Source organism: Pan paniscus, chromosome 6, assembly GCF_029289425.2.
Source record: "Pan paniscus chromosome 6, NHGRI_mPanPan1-v2.0_pri, whole genome shotgun sequence".
Lineage (NCBI taxonomy): Eukaryota > Metazoa > Chordata > Mammalia > Primates > Hominidae > Pan > Pan paniscus.
Window position 1 is genome coordinate 42667258 of NC_073255.2, and position 17936 is coordinate 42685193.

The window sequence follows — 17936 nt, forward strand, 5'->3', positions numbered from 1 at the left end:
TCTAGAAATAACTTTCAAGATGGAACTATAATCCAGGTCTTTGGTTGTAATCGAGGTCTTCTGGGAGTTCCATTTTGGGATCCAGACTTATATCAAATCCTACATTTGCTTCTGGGGAAAGTTAAAATTTTGATATACAAGAGAATTAAAAAAATACTATGCCATCAGAGATTAAAATGCTAATGGAAAGTAATTCAGGAGAGAAGAAAAATTGATTATGCTAATAAAATAATATCAATTTGGTTGAAAATGCAAAATACAGTTTAGGTCCTCAGGGGCCATGGTAGAGAGTGTGGTAGGATTAATGAGAGAAGGAGTGGGGGAGTCCCTGCTTTGTGCGGGGTCTAGTCTTGAGGGGTTATTCTTGCTGTTCATGGTTGATGTGTGACGACACCTCCATACTTGTGTTGGAATCCTAGGAATTTCTGGGCATCGGCCCCCACTTCTAAAGACAGGGACTCTCCTGTGTCGGAGCTTTTGTGGTTCTGCTGAGAAAGGGGGAGGCTGAGTAGCACGAACTATCATGATTGATTAGTAACGTCTGCAACAAAAGTGGGAGGGTGGGGGACGGCTCATATGGCACATATTTATCACCTTACCCCATAACATGCTTTCTGGCTGTATTGTCAGGCTGCTAGGAAATCCTTTCCACTCAGACTGAGACCTAAAACTGGAAACTAGTCTGCAGGACCACCTGGGTACGTGTGAATTACAGAGGTTCATGCATTTCCAAATAGGGGTGTCATTTTAGAACTGGGGAGTAAGATGATGAGCAACAGAAAAGACAACGCCGAGCCCCCGGATATGAGCTCAGAACTCTTTACATGTTTGATGCTCCAAATGGTCTAGGGCAGGGGGGCTTCAGAGCCTTGGCAGCAGAACGTGGTCGCGTAGATGTTTATCTGATTTTCTGCTGCGCTGCTGCTCAACCGCCACTACGGAAGTGCACACTGCCACCTTATGGACGTCTTGAGAAGTTACACTTACACGTTATTAATTATATTAAATAAAATTCAAATGTAATAAATAATGTCAGGGGTAGTTTTTATAAACATTTGCAATGAAAATTCATGTGAGGACTTCAGACAGAATATATTCAAATGAAGAGTTGATTTCGATTTCACTGATGAAATTAAATAACAGGATCAAGATGAAATTCTCAGCTATTTTAGCATTTTAGTGTTTTTCTGCTACTGAGTTGTGGGAATTCCTTATAGGTTTTGGCTTGTCATAAATATGGTTGACAAATATTTTATCTGATTTTATACATTTTTTCACTCTATTGATTATTTCCTTGGTTGTACAGAAACTTTTTAATTTTATGTAGTCCCACTTGTCTATTTTTTACTTTTGTTGACTGTGCTTTTGGTGTTGTATTCAAGAAATCACTGCCAAGATAATTAGCATGAAGCTTTCTCCCTATGATTTCTTCTAGAAGTTTTATAGTTGGGGTATTACATTTATTTATTTATTTAAAGACAAGATATTGTTCTGTCACTCAGCTGCAGTGCAGCGGCACAATCAAAGCTCACTGCAGCCCCAACCTCCTGGGCTCAAGTGATCCTCCCATCTCAGCCTCCCAAGTAACTGCAGGTAACTACAAGTGTGCACTACCACACCAGGCTATTTTTTGTGGAGACAGGGTTTCTCTGTGTTTCCTGGGCTGATTTTGAACTCTTGAACTCAAGTGATCCTTCCACCTTGCCCCCCTAAAATGCTGGGATTACAGGTGTGAGCCTCCAACCCTGGCCAGGTCTTACATGTAAGTCATTAATCTATTTTGAGTTGAATGTTGTGTGTGGTGTAATATACACATGTGAATATCCAGTTTTCCTAACATTTGTTGAAGAAACTACTGTGTATTCTTAGCATCTTTGTCAAAGATCAATTAATCATATGTGTGTGTGTTTATTTCTGCACTCTCTATTCTATTCCATTGATTTATGTGTTTATCTTTAAGCCAATACAATACAGTTTTAATTGCAGTAGCTTTGTAATATATTTTGAAATCAGGAACTATGATGCCTCCAGCTTTCTTTTTTTTTCTAGAGATTGTTTTGGTTCTTCTGGATCTTTTATAGTTTAATATGAATCTTAGGATTGTTTTTACTATGTCCGTAAAAAATGCCATTGGGATTTTGATAGAAATTGCATTTAAACTGCAGATCACTTTGAAGAGTATGATTATTTCAACAATATTAAGTCTTCCAATCCATGAACATGGGATTTTGTGAATATTCTTATATGGTTTTAGCCTAATTAGAAAGTTTCTAATGTTTTGATTTTACATACAATGTTAGCTGTAAGTTTCAGACGGAATTATTTCTCAACTCTTAGTTTGTTCAGAGCTTTCTAAAATTATTATTAATGAAAGTTAATCATTTTTGGCATAGACTTGGTTTTTAGCTTTGATTAAGTCCAGTTATTACTTTTAAAATTTTATGATGACTCTTTGTGTTCTAAGAAATATTTGATTACCATCCCAAGATTGTAAAAATATTCTATACTTTTGGAAAACCTTTATAGTTGTAAACTTTTATGTGTAAGTCTGTGATCCATCTTGAACTACATTGCATATTTTATGAAGGTGAAGGTTCATTATTTTCCATATGGAGTTTAAATTTTTCCAGCATCATTTATTTGAAAGAATTTCCTTTCCCTGTTGAACTACCTTGATGTCTTTGGAGAAAATAAATTGACAGTATGTGTGGGACTCTTTCTGAACTCTGTATTTTTTTTATTGATCTATACGTGGCATTACCACTCCATTTTAATTGCTGTAGTTTAATAGTAAAATGCATGTTTTCTACCTTTTTTCTTTCTGACTCTTTTGGGTACTTGACATTTCCAAATCAATTTTAGAATCAGATTGTCAAGTGCAACAAAAAATGGTTGGGATTTTTATTATGATTGCATTGAATCTATAGAATAATTTCAGTTAAAAGTGACATCTTGGGCCGGGTACAGTGGCTCGCACCTGTAATCCCAGCACTTTGGGAGGCCAAGGTGGGCAGATCACAAGGTCAAGAGTTCAAGACCAGCCTGGCCAACATAGTGAAACCCCATCACTGCTAAAAATACAAAAAAAAAAAAAATTAGCCGGGCATGGTGGCAGGTGCCTGTAGTCCCAGCTACATGGAAGGCTGAGGCAGGAGATTCGTTTGAACCCGGGAGATGGAGGTTGCAGTGAGCCAAGATCGCATCGCACCACTGCACTGCAGCCTGGGTGACACAGCGAGACTCTGTCTCAAATAAACCAAAAAAAGTGACATCTTAACAATTAGTCTTCTAATTAATGAATATGATTGATACACTTTTTTGTTTCTTTAATTTTTTCCAGCAATACTTTGTTGTTTTCAGCAATAAGATATATTTCTCTTTTTAAATTTATGACATATTTTTATCTTCTTTGATGGTATTGTAAATTTTAAAGTTAATTTTATTTTCCAAACCTTCGATGCTAGTTTATGGTATACAATTAATTTTTTATATTTACCTTGTATTTTGCAACTTTGCTTAATCATCTATTAGTTCTAGTAGGTTGATTTTTCCCCAAGATTCCTTAGGATACAAAATCGTGCCTTTGCCTATATGGATATTTTTTTTCAAACTTTACACCTATTATTTATATTCCCCTTGTATTGCACTAGCTAGCACTTCAATATAACATTTAGTAGAAGTGGGGGAAGCAGACATTCTTGACTTGTTAAAGGTCTTATGGGAAAGTTTTTAATAATTGACCATTACATATAATGTTAGCCAGAGGTGTTTTATAGATACACTATATCAGATTGGAGCAGTTTGCTAAGAGATTCTGTGTGTGTGTTTATCACGAATGAATATAAAGCTTATCACATTATTTTCTTCATTTATTTATATCATGATATAGTTTTTCTCTTGTATTATGCTAATATGGTGAATAAATGCTTCATTTTCAAGCTTGCATTGATAGATAAACCTCATTTGGTCATGACACATGATCTTTTTCATGTATTATTAGAATCAGTCTGTTAATATGTTACATATATTTACATCTATGTTCATGAGGTATATTGGTCGATAAGGGTTATGCTGGCCTGGAAGCAGACACATGTCAGGATATATTCCTCTTTCTCTATTTTGTAAAATAGTTCATATAGTATTAAATTATTTTTCTTATTTGGGCATAAAATTTCCTTTATACAAATATTTTAATTATATACTCAGTTTAAGTAACAGATACATGGTAATTCAGTTTCTTGTTACCCTTTGCTAAATTGTATTTTTCAAGTAATTTTTATTTAATCTAAGTTTTAAAAGCTTATGGCATAGAGTTGTTGTAATATTCCATCATTGTGTAACTTCATTCCTATGAGGTCTTTAGTGATATGCCCTCTTTCATTTACAATACTGAAAATTTGTATATAGCCTATTTTTCTTATGTAGTCTAGCTTTGGGTTTGTCTTTTTCTATCTCTATAAAAAAACCTTGTATGTTTGTCAGCTTCCATTTTCTTGTTTTCTATTTAATTAATTTTCTAACTTTTGTTAGTTTCTTCTATCAATTCACTTTGAAAAATAAGTCATTTATTTCAGCTCATAAGTTGTAACTTACATCCTTATTTTGAACATGTTGTATTCTCTAATATAAGCATTTATAGTTTCCCACTAAGAACTGCATTAGCAACATCCAACAAACTTTGATATGGTATGTTTTAATTATCATTCAATTTAAAATATTTTCTAGGCTGGGCTTGGTGGCTCATCCCTGTAATTCCAGCACTTTAGGAGGCTGAGGGGGTGGATCGTTTTGAGCTCAGGAGTTTGAGACCAGCCTGGGCACCATGGCAAAATCGTGTCTCTACAAAAAAATACAAAATTAGCTGGGTGTTAGTGGCTCACGCCTGTAATTCCAGCTACATGGGAAGCTGAGGCACAAGAATAGCTTGAACCTGGGAGGCAGAGGTTGCAGTGAGCAGAGAGAACACCACTGCACTCCAGCCTAGGCAACAGAATGGGATCCTGTCTCAAAAATAAATAAATAAATAAATAAACACATAAATAAATAAAATGTGTTCTAATTTCCCTTTTGATTTCTTGTTTAACTCTTGGATTATTTGGTAGTATATTGTTAACTTTCAGGTATTTCAGACTTTACCATTATTGTATTGTTCTTAATTTCTAACTTATTTCTATTGTGATCAGAGACAATATAGTGAAAGATGTAAATATTTGGAGTTTATTGTGATTTTATTATCTGGCTTATGATTCATTAAATATTCAATATGCATTTCAAAAGAAAGTATATTCTGCAGTTATTCAGTAAGTGTCAATTAGGTCCAGGTGATTGACAGGGTTGTTCAGATCTTCAGTAATCTTACTGATTTTATATTTATATCAATTATTGAGATGTAATGAGTTATCTATTTTTCATTTAATTCAGGAAATTTTTGTTTCATATATTTTGAATCTCTGTTCTTAAATATACACACATTTAAAATACTTATGTCTCCCTAATAAACCCTTTTATCATGAGGAAATATGTATCTGTGAAAATATTCCTTGTACTGAAATCTACTTTGTCTGACATTAACATGGTCATGTCAGCATTCTTACTTTTTACATTATATTTTTTCCATTTTTGACTTTCAACTCATATATATCTTTAATTGAAAAAGCATGTCCTTTTGCCAGATGCTATATATCATGGGTATTCTAATTTTGCATTTTGAGTATAGAAATGTATGTCAATTACCTACTAGAATAATAAATAGAAATGTTTAAAATAACACAACAGAACTCAAAATTGTTACAAGGCTGGCTTTATTATCTACAATGTCCAGTTTTATTACTAAAATTTACCAGATATGTAAAAAGATGGAAAAGTATGACCTATGCTCAAAAAAGGGCAGTCAATAGAAATTGACTGAATGGGCCAAAACGTTATAATTAGTAGACACAGATTTCAAAGCAGTTGTTAAAAATATGTTGAATAAATTCAAAAAAGTTCAATAATTAAATAAAATATAATGTTAGTAGACTAGACAGAAAATCTCAACAGACAAATGCAAACTATGCAAAATGTAAATTCTAAAGGTGGAAAGTACAGTAACTGAAATAAAAAAGATTCACTAGATGAGCTCAACAAATAATAAATGACAAAAAATGTATAAACTTGAAAATAAATCAACATATGTTATCTGCACCCAAAGAATGAATTAAGAGAATAAAACTAAAGAGAGTTACAGAGACCTGTGGGGCAACATCACACTCTCACATATGTGTAATTGGAATACGAGATTGAGAATAGAGAAAGAAGGCAAGAAAATGTTAGAAGGAATATGATCAAAAACTTGAAATTCGATGGAAAATATTAACGTAGGAGTCTGAGAAACTCACAAAACACATGCAGAATAAATGCAAAGAAAACCACCACTAGGCATATCATAGTCATTTTGTTGAAAGCCAAATTAAGGAGAAAATCTTGATAGGCAGAGAATAATGACATATTGCATACTGCAGAACAATGATAATGTTAAATACTGATGTCTCATCAGAAACTATGGAAGCCATCATACTTTAGAAAGATACATTCAAAGTGCTGAAGAGAGGGAATAAAAAACATGTCAAGCAAGAACTCTGTATCCATAAAACATTTTTAAAAATGAAGGAAAAATTAATACATTTTCAGATAAACAGAACTGAGAGCATTTGTCACTAGAAGACTTACATTACAAGTAATCCTATAGTGTTCTGCAGACTGAAGAGCGATGAAATGAGATGGCAATTCTGATGCCTAGAAGAAATGAAGACAACCAAAAATGATGGTAAGTATGTGAGTTAGTAAGTTAAGAACTCTTCTCTCTCTCTCTCTCTCTGTCTCTCTCCCCTCACCACATATGTGTGTATCTGTATTTTCTAAAAAACATGACATTTTAACAAAAATTATAGCACTTTATTGATGAGTTACAAGATATATAAATATAATGCCTAAGGTGATAATAACATTAAGGATGGGGGAGAGATGACTAGAAATATACTGTTGCAAGTTTTCTATATTTCTAAAAAAAAATCAATACTAATTCCAAGTAGGTAAGGCTAAGTTATAGGTGTATATTTTACACTCTAAAGCAATAAGTTAAAAATAATTTGAAAACATATAGTTAGAAAACTAAAAAAGGCATTAAAGTGGAATGCTTAAAAATGTTCAATTAAAATAAGGCATCTAAGGAACAAATGACAAAAACAAATAAGACAAATAGGAAAATGGGACACCTCAGTACAACCATATCGGTAATTACATTAAATGTATATGGACTAGATACTCCAATAAAAAGGCAGCAATCAGGATTTTTCAAACTGTGTAAAAAAGTAAGAACCATCAATATGCCATCCACAAAATAATGCCCTTTAAATATAAAAACACAAATAAATTGAAAATAAAAGGATGGAAAACAGTAAACATTAAATAAAGTGGAGTAACTATACTAATATCAGCCAACATGAAATTCAAGACAAAGATACTTACTAGAGACAGAGAGACATTTTGTAATGATAAAGAGACAGTTCAAAAGAAGACATAACAACTGCAAACATATGAGCCTAATAAATGAACTTCAAAATATATACAGGAAACTGACAGAACTAAAGGAAGTCATGCACAATTCCCATAGTCATAATTGGAGACTCTATCGGACTTTCTTTTTGCCATGTAGATTTTCCAAATGTTAATATTCTTTTTACTTATCAGGTTTTATAAAGGAATAAAACATTACAAATACAGCTGACGTCCCGCCTTTCTATCACATTCTCCTCCCTCTTTCTTTGGGCATTGGTAAGCTAATAATAATTCAGGATGTAAATCTCTGGAGTGTGTGTTCTTGGAGTGCAGCACTATATCTTATTAATCTTGTATTTTTAGCTAATAGCAGTGCCTGACTCTAGAAGAGACAAATGAATATTCAAACAATTAAATAATAAATGAATGAAAGGGATTGTTTTTATAATAATAATAATTTTTATCTTTGCCATATGTAATAGGGGCTCTGTAAATGTTTGATGAGTTTGGGAATTAATAAAATAGCTTTGATTTCTTACTGAGAATAATTGCCCCTAGGTTTTTTTTTTATACTTTAAGTTCTAGGGTACATGTGCACAACGTGCAGGTTTGTTACATAGTTACACATGTGCCAAGTTGGTTTGCTGCACCCATTAACTCGTCATTTACATTAGGTATTTCTCCCAATGCTATCCCTCCCACACTCTCCCACCCCAGGACAGGCCCTAGTGTTTGATGTTCCCCACCTTGTGTCCAAGTGTTCTCATTGTTCAATTCCCACCTGTGAGTGAGAACATGCGATAGTTCTTGAGACAGTTTGCTCAGAATGATGGTTTCCAGCTTCTTCCATGTCCCTGCAAAGGACATGAACTCATCCTTTTTTATGGATGCATAGTATTCCATGGTGTATATGTGCCACATTTTCTTAAACCAGTCTATCATTGATGGACATTTGGTTTGGTTCCAAGTCTTTGCTATTGTGAATAGTGCTGCAATAAACATATGAGTGCATGTCTCTTTATAGTAGCATGATTTACAATCCTTTGGGTATATACCCAGTAATGGGATCGCTGGGTCAAATGGTATTTCTAGTTCTAGATCCTTGAGGAATCGCCACACTAGTTCAATGGTTGAACTAGTTTACACTCCCACTAACGGTGTAAAAGTGTACCTATTTCTCCACATCCTCTCCAGCATCTGTTGTTTCCTGACTTTTTAATGATCGCCATTCTAACTGGTGTGAGATGGTATCTCATTGTGGTCTATCAGACTTCTTAAGTAATTGTTAGAACAACTACACCAAAAAAAGGTACTTAAGAATCTGAATGACAATGTCAGTGGCTTTAACTCAAATGACATTTGTAGAACACTGCCTCCAACTACTCCATAATACACATTTTTTTTTTTTTGTTTGTTTGTTTGTTTTTTGAGGTGGAGTTTCGCTCTGTCACCAAGCTGGAGTGCAGTGGCACAATCTCAGCTCACTGCACCCTCCACCTCCCGGGTTCAAGCAATTCTCCTGCCTCAGCCTCCCAAGTAGCTGGGATTACAGGCACGCACCACCATGCCCAGCTAATTTTTGTATTTTTATTAGAGACGGGGTTTCACCATGTTGGCCAGGATGGTTTGGATCTCTTGACCTCGTGATCCGCCCACCTTGGCCTCCCAAAGCGTTGGGATTACAGGCGTGCGCCACAGCACCGAGCCTATTTTCAAATGCATATGTAAGACTTAACAGGCTAGACTATAAGCTGGGCCATTAAACAAATCTTAGCAGATTTCAAAAGCCTGAAATCTTACAGAATATGTTCTCTTAACACAACAGAATTAAGGAAATCAGCAATGATAAAACACCTAGAAAAGTCCTATCTGGAAATCAGACAACTAATATGTAAATAACCAACCCATAGGTAAAAGAAAAAAAAAGTTAATTGGAAAATATTTATAAATGAATGGTGATTTTAAAAACACAACATGTCGAAATTTATAGAATGCAATTGATAAGTCAGTTCTTCAAACTTTATACCTTAAACATTTTATGTTAGTAAAGAACCCTTTAATTTTGAAGATTATGTTAACTAATTTTTATTACTTTGTTCATAAGCCTCATGTTGCTTTTGTTGTTGTTGCTGTTATTAGCGTTTTCATTGAAATATATATCTTCACTCATATAAATATCTGTCATATGCCTAATAACAAGGTGCCAGGTTTTCTTGGTTTTACTCACCTACACATAGTTGGTGATTGAATGCACTTTGAAAACTAGATCTAGTGAAATGGCAGACATCTGGTGCTGCTCTTCTTGTCAGAAGTCAGATCGTCTCCTCTTCTCTAATATTCTGAACGCATATACCATACTCATCCTACATTTCCACTCCTTCTTTTCCTATCGCTGTCCCTGTGTAAGCCATCATTTAAAATTATTATCCAGCAGAGTCTTGGAACCACCTTATACTAGTTAATGAGAACAAATTGTTAGGTTTCAGGAATTATGTGAGATGCTCATTAATCACAACCATTACAAAAAATATATAAAGTAACAAATTATTTATATTTAAAATATAAGTAATAAATTTCTCAAACTTATTACTTCCTTATCACTTTATCACATTTTACTATTTTCTGTGCTCTTAAAATTACTTATATATATTGTATCTTTAGGTAAAAACACCAACCATATAATGAAGTGTTAGTGCATATCTTTTGTGTCCCATGGCATCATGCTGGTAACTTGAAAGTGAACATGGTGGGAATATTTACACCACGGAAATCTGCAAATGCTACAAATTAGCACTTCATTGATTTGTTGATCATTAATGCAGATTAAAAGTTAAAGTGTGTTGCATCTGTAGTTGTTACATTCTAAAAAGCACCCAATATTTGAGAAATAATCTTCCAGTATTTGCAAACTATTACCATATTCAGCAAGAAGTTGTTTATGTCACTGATGAATGGGTGAAATTCTAACTTATATCTTCATTGTTTCACTTTGTCGAACTCATTAATGTACATTGAAATGTTGACCAACATTCTTACTGGACCTACACACATTCATTGATGACATGAATAATTTCTTCGCTGAATCATATAGTAAACAAGCATTTATTCATCTTCTGAACAAATTGCAACTGTGAATTAGCTATGGAAACATGAGTTTGGCAAAAATTAAAGAAAAACACTTTTGTAAAAATCAATTGACTATATGGGATTTGCAGTAAAGAGTACTGTATATTTTATAATATATATTAAAAATGTGAAACATCATTTTAACAGTTAAATTCGTAATACTTTGTTGTATACATTTTTTTCCAAGAGAACTGGTTATTAACATTTACCAGCATACCACCGATTATGACTCTCAGGATGTCACAAGTTAATTTTTCCATTTTCTCACCCTTGCTTTTCTTATTTAGAAAGAACTGTGATCTTCCATAAATACAGCAGAAAAGGTAGTAAAAGGTAGAAAATAGTACATAAATTGCATTATGAATCAGTGCCTGGACTGCAGAGGGATGGCTACTGTTTTGGTTTATTGCAACTCGCTGAGTCTCTGAGACAGAAAGCAGACAGGGAGGTCCAAAGCCTCTTTCTGATTAGTTTCAGGCTGGCAGATTTGCTCGGATACAGAAACTGCACAAAATTTTTATCTCAATCCAAACCCATCAATCTTGCAGTTCCCAACAGGTTGCAGTTGTAATAGGTTCACTCATTCTGTTTTATTATTATGAGTTTTTATTATTCTCAGTGCCTTAATTTCATATACAATGGGAAAAGAGAATATGTAATTTAGTATTATTATGCAGGTGACTTTTAAAATTGGAATTCAGAATCCGTGATTTTGATCTAGTGGAGATAGGAGAAATTTTTTTAAAGTTATATGAAGTTCTCCTGGATAGATGACTAGCTTACTTCTATCTCTAGCTGAAGTGATAAAATTAAAGTAAGTCCCTATATCATTTATTTTCTTTATAGTCTACTTAATTACCTGGACCAGATTTCTTCTTTTTTTAAGCATTGTGTCTTTATTTTATTAAACTTTAAAAATATTTTTCAACTTTTATTTTAGAAATGAGGGGTACACGTGCAGATTTATTGCATGAGAATATTGCATGATGCTGAGGTTTGGGGTACAAATCCCATCACTCAGGTAATGAGCATAGTACCTGGTAAGTAGTTTTTCAACCCACGTCTCCCTCCTTGTCTCCCACTTATAGTAATCTGCAGTGTCTATTGTTCCAATATTTATGTCCATGTGTGCTCAGTGTTTAGCTTCCACTTACAAGGAACAACATGCAGTATTTGGTTTTCTGTTCCCACATTAATTCATTTAAGATTATAACCTCTAGTTGCATCCATGTTGCTGCAAAGGATATGATTTCATTCTTTTTAATGGCTGTGTAGTATTCCATGGTGTATATGTTTATATACACATTTTCTTTATCCAGTGTACCATTGATGAGCACCTGGATTGATTCCATGTCTTTGCTATTGTGAATAGCTCGGTGATGAACATATGAATGCATTGTCTTTTTGGTAGAATAATTTATTTTCCTTTGGGTGTATATCCAATAAGATTGCTGGGTCAAATTGTAGCTCTCTCTGTTTTAAATTCTTTGAGAAATCACCAGACAGATTTCTTGGATTCAAAAATTAAGAATTTTGTTTATCTTCATTAAAGAGTACATAAATGTGTCAAGAATATCTGCTATTTCCAAATGCACTAGCTTGCTATCTAATTTTAAAGTGTTTATGCACACATGGTGATGCTAGGTGCCAGAGAGGATTTCAAAAGGAAGAGAGCAAAGCGAAAACAATTCTACAATCCAGTTCTTCTTTTCTGGGTCTTCATATATATTTAGAAGTCATGAGAACACACAAATGAAACAATTAGGCACTAATAAACTTGTGCCCCAAGGAAAGCAAATTGAGCACTATACATAGTGCTGTGTGAGGGTAAGAAAAGGCAGGTCAATGTAAGACCTGCCTTTAATGTAAGAGTACCTTTAATGAATGTTGAAAGATAAAGTCAAATATATGTAAGGAGCAAAACAAACTATTAGGTCCCTTCAGAAGTAACATCTCTCATAGGCTTTTTGGCATTTATAGCTTACACTTTCCAATAATAAAATATACATTGTCTTGTAACCAACATTTTCAGAGAATTTGCCCTTAAAGTCAATTCTGGGCAGACCCAAGTCAAAGGCTCTTCAGGTTTATGTTTTAAAGCCTCAACATTCAAAGTTTTTGCAATTAGTAGTAATGATGTAAAAAAAAAAAACAAAAAAAACTAATTACACCTTCCTTCCATGTGTTGGCCACTGGTAAATATTTGTTCTAATTTGAGAATACATTGAAACTTCTTGCATCAAAGTGTTATATGAAGAATTTGCCTGAAATATTTGCAAGAGCATTTCACCATGTGAACTATTGTGTTGAATCAAAGAAGAATCAAAAGTCAATTTACTAACAGTCTGACTCTGGTGAAATAGCAATTATAGGAAATACATAAAACTTCTTTGAAAATAGCAGATGGTTTTAGACCCTTGAGGAATCGCCACACTGTCTTCCACAATGGTTGAAATAATTACACTCCCACCAACAGTGTAAAAGCATTCCTATTTCTCCACATCTTCTCCAGCATCTGTTGTTTCCTGACTTTTTTTTAATGATCGCCATTCTAACTAGTGTGAGATGGTATCTCATTGTGGTTTTGATTTGCATTTCTCTAATAACCAGTGATGAAAAACTTTTGTTCATATGTTTGTTGGCCTCACAAATATCTTCTTTTGAGAAGTGTCTGTTCATATCCTTTGCCCACTTTTTGATGGGGCTGTTTGTTTTTTTCTTGTAAATTTGTTTAAGTTCCTTGTAGATTCTGGATATTAGCCCTTTGTCAGATAGATAGATTGCAAAAAATTTCCCCCATTCTCTAGGTTGCCTGTTTACTCTGATGATAGTTTCTTTTGCTGTGCAAAGGCTCTTTAATTAGATCCTATTTGTCAATTTTGGCTTTTGTTACCATTTGACCCAGCAATCCCAGTACTGGGTATATAGCCAAAGGATTATAAATCATTCTATTATAAAGACACATGGACATGTATGTTTATTGGAGCACTATTCACAATAGCAAAGACTTGGAACCAACCCAAATGCCCATCAATGATAGATTGGATAAAGAAAATGTGGCACATATATACCATGGAATACTATGCAGCCATAAAAAATGATGAGTTCATGTTTTTTGCAGGGACATGGATGAAGCTGGAAACCATCATTCTCAGCAAACTAACACAAGAACAGAAAACCAAACACCGCATGTTCTCACTCATAAGTGGAAGTTGAACAATGAGAACACATGGACACAGGGAGGGAAACATCACACACTGGGGCCTGTCAGCGGGTGGGGGGCTAGGGGAGGGATAGCATTAGGGGAAATACCTAATGTAGATGACAGGTTGATGGGTGCAGCAAACCACCATGGTATGTGTATATCTATGTAACAAACCTGCACTTTCTGCACATGTATCACAGAACTTAAAGTATAATTTAAAAAAAAAGGAAAGAAAATTGCAGATGGTGAAGTGAAGGAGTACTACATGTCCTGTCTTGATAGGATACGATCCTGGTCAAAAATCCTTCTGTAGGTAGCCCTGCTCATCTATTTGGTCCACTCCAGGGATGAGGAGCCCTACAAAGGTTCATTGTGTCCCTCTACTCTACAGTTGCTTTCTGTATCTCAGCCTGTGGATTAATCAGAAACTATTGTGAAAAATTATTTCCAGATGCTGCAAGTGGGAGGGAGGAAGGAAAGTAAAGAGAAAAAAAAGAGAAAAAGAAAGAAAGAGAAAGAAAGAAAAAAGAAGAGGAAGAAGAAGAAGAGGAAGAAGAGGAAAAAGAAGAAGAGGAAGAAGAAGAAGAGGAAGAAGGAGAAGGAGAAGAAAGAAAGAAGAAGAAGAGGAAGAGGAGGAAGAGGAAGAGGAAGAGAAGAAGAAGAAGGAGGAGGAGGAGAAGGAAAAGGGGAAGAAGAAGAGGAAGAAGAAGAGGAAGAAGAAGAAAAGGAAGAGGAAGAGGAAGAAAAGGAAGAAGAGGAAGAGGAGGAAGAGGAAGAAGAGGAAGAGGAAGAAGAAGAGGAAGAAGAGGAGGAAGAGGAGGAGGAGGAAGAAGAAGAAGAAGAAGGAGACCAACCAGGGTAGATGAAGACAAAGTTAAAAAGAAAGAAAAGGCTGGTGCTGGCAGAGAGCCTTCTGCTCTGATTTGAGGTGTATGCATTTTATGCTGTAAAGTGTGGCCAGTCAAAGCCAAGGATTCAAAGCCAAGGAGAGATATGATCAAATCTGCATTTGGGATAAGCGCACCTTGGTGCGCATCTGGGGATAGGGGAATGTAGGGATGGGAGGATGGGGGATGGGAGTTTGGGGATGAGGCAGCTGAAGAACAGAGTCTCGTGATGGTGGAACCAGGACTTCGTTGTTCCTTCATTGTGTGGGCAGAAGAGGTGGAGGATTTTAGGCGCCACCTGGTCTTGTCCCCACTGCCCAGGTATAGCTGCTGTCTGGAGCAGGGGCCTCGAGACACCGCTCAAGTCTCACGGGCAGATGGGTTGGACAAAACATTGCCCCCCTTCTTCTTCCCAGACAGGCAGGGAATCCCTCTTCTTCCTTTTGCTGAATCAGCTGGAGAAGAAAGCCCAGCAGGAGGCCGGCCAGCCTCAGCCCCGGGCCCTACCAGGGTCCTAGGTACTGGAATGGAACTTCGCCGAGGTCGCCGCTCAAACGGCCACAACGAGGGAGCCGATTTAGATCCTCTGGGCCTGTTCCTTCCTTTTCTTTAAACGTCCCAGTCTAGCTTAGAGGAGGACCTGTTTTGTGTAAGCCTTGCCGGAGCAACCAGCACCTTTCCTGGGATACAGTCTTGCTTGTGGCTTTTCCTTTGTTGTACGCTAGTGTCCACTATCGCCCACACGCTGACTGGCCCCTGTTCTACACCGCCCCTGATACCACTGAACAGGGAGTTTGGGAAGTTTATGTCGTGCCCCAGAAAACACTAGTGGCCTTGTTCTCAAGATTAAATATCCTTAGAGCAGCCAGATCTGAAGAGGGACCCCAGAAAGATCCACGGGCATGTTCATATGTTTGCAATTGATAATATAGGAAACACTTTCTAATATTTCAGGAAAACAAAACCTTAAAAAAAACCAGACGACGTGTAACTCCTAACATTCTTACCTTGCTTCAGGACTGTTGGGAGGATAAGATAGTGTGGCAGCTATAAGCATTTAGCATAGAGCCTAGCATACAATAGTCCTTCCATGACATTAGCTTCTCTCTCCCCAGCAAAGATGACACTGCATAATCCAATGTACAGTGGGGAAATTTTTCACTAGTACATTAAGATGTTATTTGCAGTTAGAAAGAATGAATACTGTAATCCCAGCACTCTGGGAGGCTGAGGTGGGAGGATCACGGGTCAGGAGGTTGAGACCATCCTGGTTAACACGGTGAAATTCTGTATCTACTAAAAATACAAAAAAAATTAGCCCGCCGTGGTGGCGGGTGCCTGTAGTCGCAGGTACTCTGGAGGCTGAGGCAGGAGAATCGCTTGAACCCAGGAGACGGAGGTTGCAGTGAACCCAGATTGTGCCACTGCACTCCAGTCTGGCAACAGAGTGAGACTATGTCTCAAAAAAAAAAAAAAAAAAAAAAAAAAAAGAACAATGAATAAGACCTAGTATTTGCTAGCACAAACAGGTGACTGCAGTCAAAAAATCTAAATTGTACATTTTAAAATAACTAAAAGAGTATAATTGGATTGTTTGTAACACAAAGGATAAATGCTTGAGGTGATGGATACCCCATTTACCCTGATGTGATTATTATGCATGGCATGCCTGTATCAAAATATCTCAGATTTAAATACACAAATATTTAAGTACATAAATACAGAGATACATAAATATATACACCTACTATGTACCCACAAAAATTAAAAATTGTTTTAAAAGATGTTATTTGCATGCATAAAGAAAATGTTATTTAAATTTCCTACTTAAAAATTTTTCTTTCTTTTTCCTATGATAGTAGATAAATGGCAAGCAAAAAACGAGAAGTCCAGTTACAGGTGGGTCTGACATATCAACAATTCTTTATCTGGTGCACTAGTGCTTGAATACCTTTTACAGTGCCTTCCACTTTGCAGACAGTCATCAATAATCAAAGCCTGTGGGATGAGATGTTGCAGAACAAAGGCTTAACAGGTATAAGGACTCCCCGGCTGTCTGGCCACCTGGGGTTTGACCCAGAGCTCCTCCTGTCACCCTGTCCCTCTAGAGTGCCACTCCCCACTTTGACCAAGAAATCCTGCAGTGCCTTTGCCCTGGCCATGGCTCCAGATTGGGATAACTGCTATCCTAGATTGGTAGACTTTGTTATTTCATAAATATCATCATCTTCTAGTGATTGATGTTTACCAAGCCTGGTGTGGACCTTGCAAAGCAATGCAACCTTTATTCAGAAAATTGAAAAATGAACTGAACGAAGATGAAATTCTGCATTTTGCTGTCGTAAGAATTTTGTTTTCATTAAACCACTGTTTTCACATTATATTAAGTTTTTAAGTATCCTCTAATACTTTAAGTATTGTCTTAATTTAAACAACCTGTCAGTTCTTCAAAATAGTCTTTACTTGGCAGTTTTACTATATATTTAATTCTACTAGGTCTGAGAATGAACATGATTTTTATCCCATTTTTATAATGTCGAGGCTATTTACCATGACTGTGAAAGTCAGAAAAGTGTAATAATGGATACGTCTATTGTTCTGTTTCCTTTCACCTGACCACATGTTCAGTGTGTGTCCTTTAGAATAAGGGCTGCAAAAGCTGTTTACTGGGTATCATTGAGTAGTGCCCTGGCATTAACCCAGTTACCATATTTTCCAGTGGCAATGATTTTTCCTCATTTATTTGCTACCTACTTGCAATAAGGGATTAAAATATTATAGCCAAACACATTTTACTGAATTGTACTGTTTTTTCAATCTATTCACATAAAATGATCAACTAATTAGAATTTTGTTGTCCAACATGGTAGCTACTAGACATAAGTGACTATGGAGCTCTTGCAATGTAGCTGGTCCAAATGAGGAACTGAATTTTTAATTTTAATGAATTTAAATCTGGATTTTCAAACTGATACTCCATTGAGTTATTGTAAAACTTTTAAAATCTGGGATAACTTGAGTATGTGAATCTACTACTTAACTGTAAATGTTATTAAAGCTAATTAAGGATTAATTATTTCTGATTAACATTTAGCATATGAATTAAGACATACGCTTAAGTGTAAGAGACACATTAGATTTTAAAAATTTAATATGGAAAAAGAAAGTGAAATATACCATCA

At 35.5% G+C, this 17936-nt stretch overlaps 1 protein-coding gene across 7 annotated transcripts in view; it reads left to right on the forward strand.

Moving 5' to 3' along the window:
- The window catches only part of NME8 (NME/NM23 family member 8), a 406785-nt gene that overhangs the window by 340712 nt on the left and 48137 nt on the right, over positions 1–17936 (forward strand). The window contains exons 1-5 of one of the 7 annotated variants that reach the window (XM_055115850.3): positions 14974–15075; positions 15171–15403; positions 16614–16653; positions 16732–16789; positions 16989–17095. In XM_055115850.3, coding sequence (XP_054971825.1) covers positions 16621–16653; positions 16732–16789; positions 16989–17095 — 198 coding nt within the window. In that variant the 5' untranslated portion in view covers positions 14974–15075; positions 15171–15403; positions 16614–16620. Of the gene's footprint in view, positions 1–11602; positions 11703–14889; positions 15404–16613; positions 16654–16731; positions 16790–16988; positions 17096–17936 lie in introns of those variants that run through there. The other 6 variants (XM_055115852.3, XM_055115851.2, XR_008626206.2 and 3 more) reach the window with 6 other exon arrangements.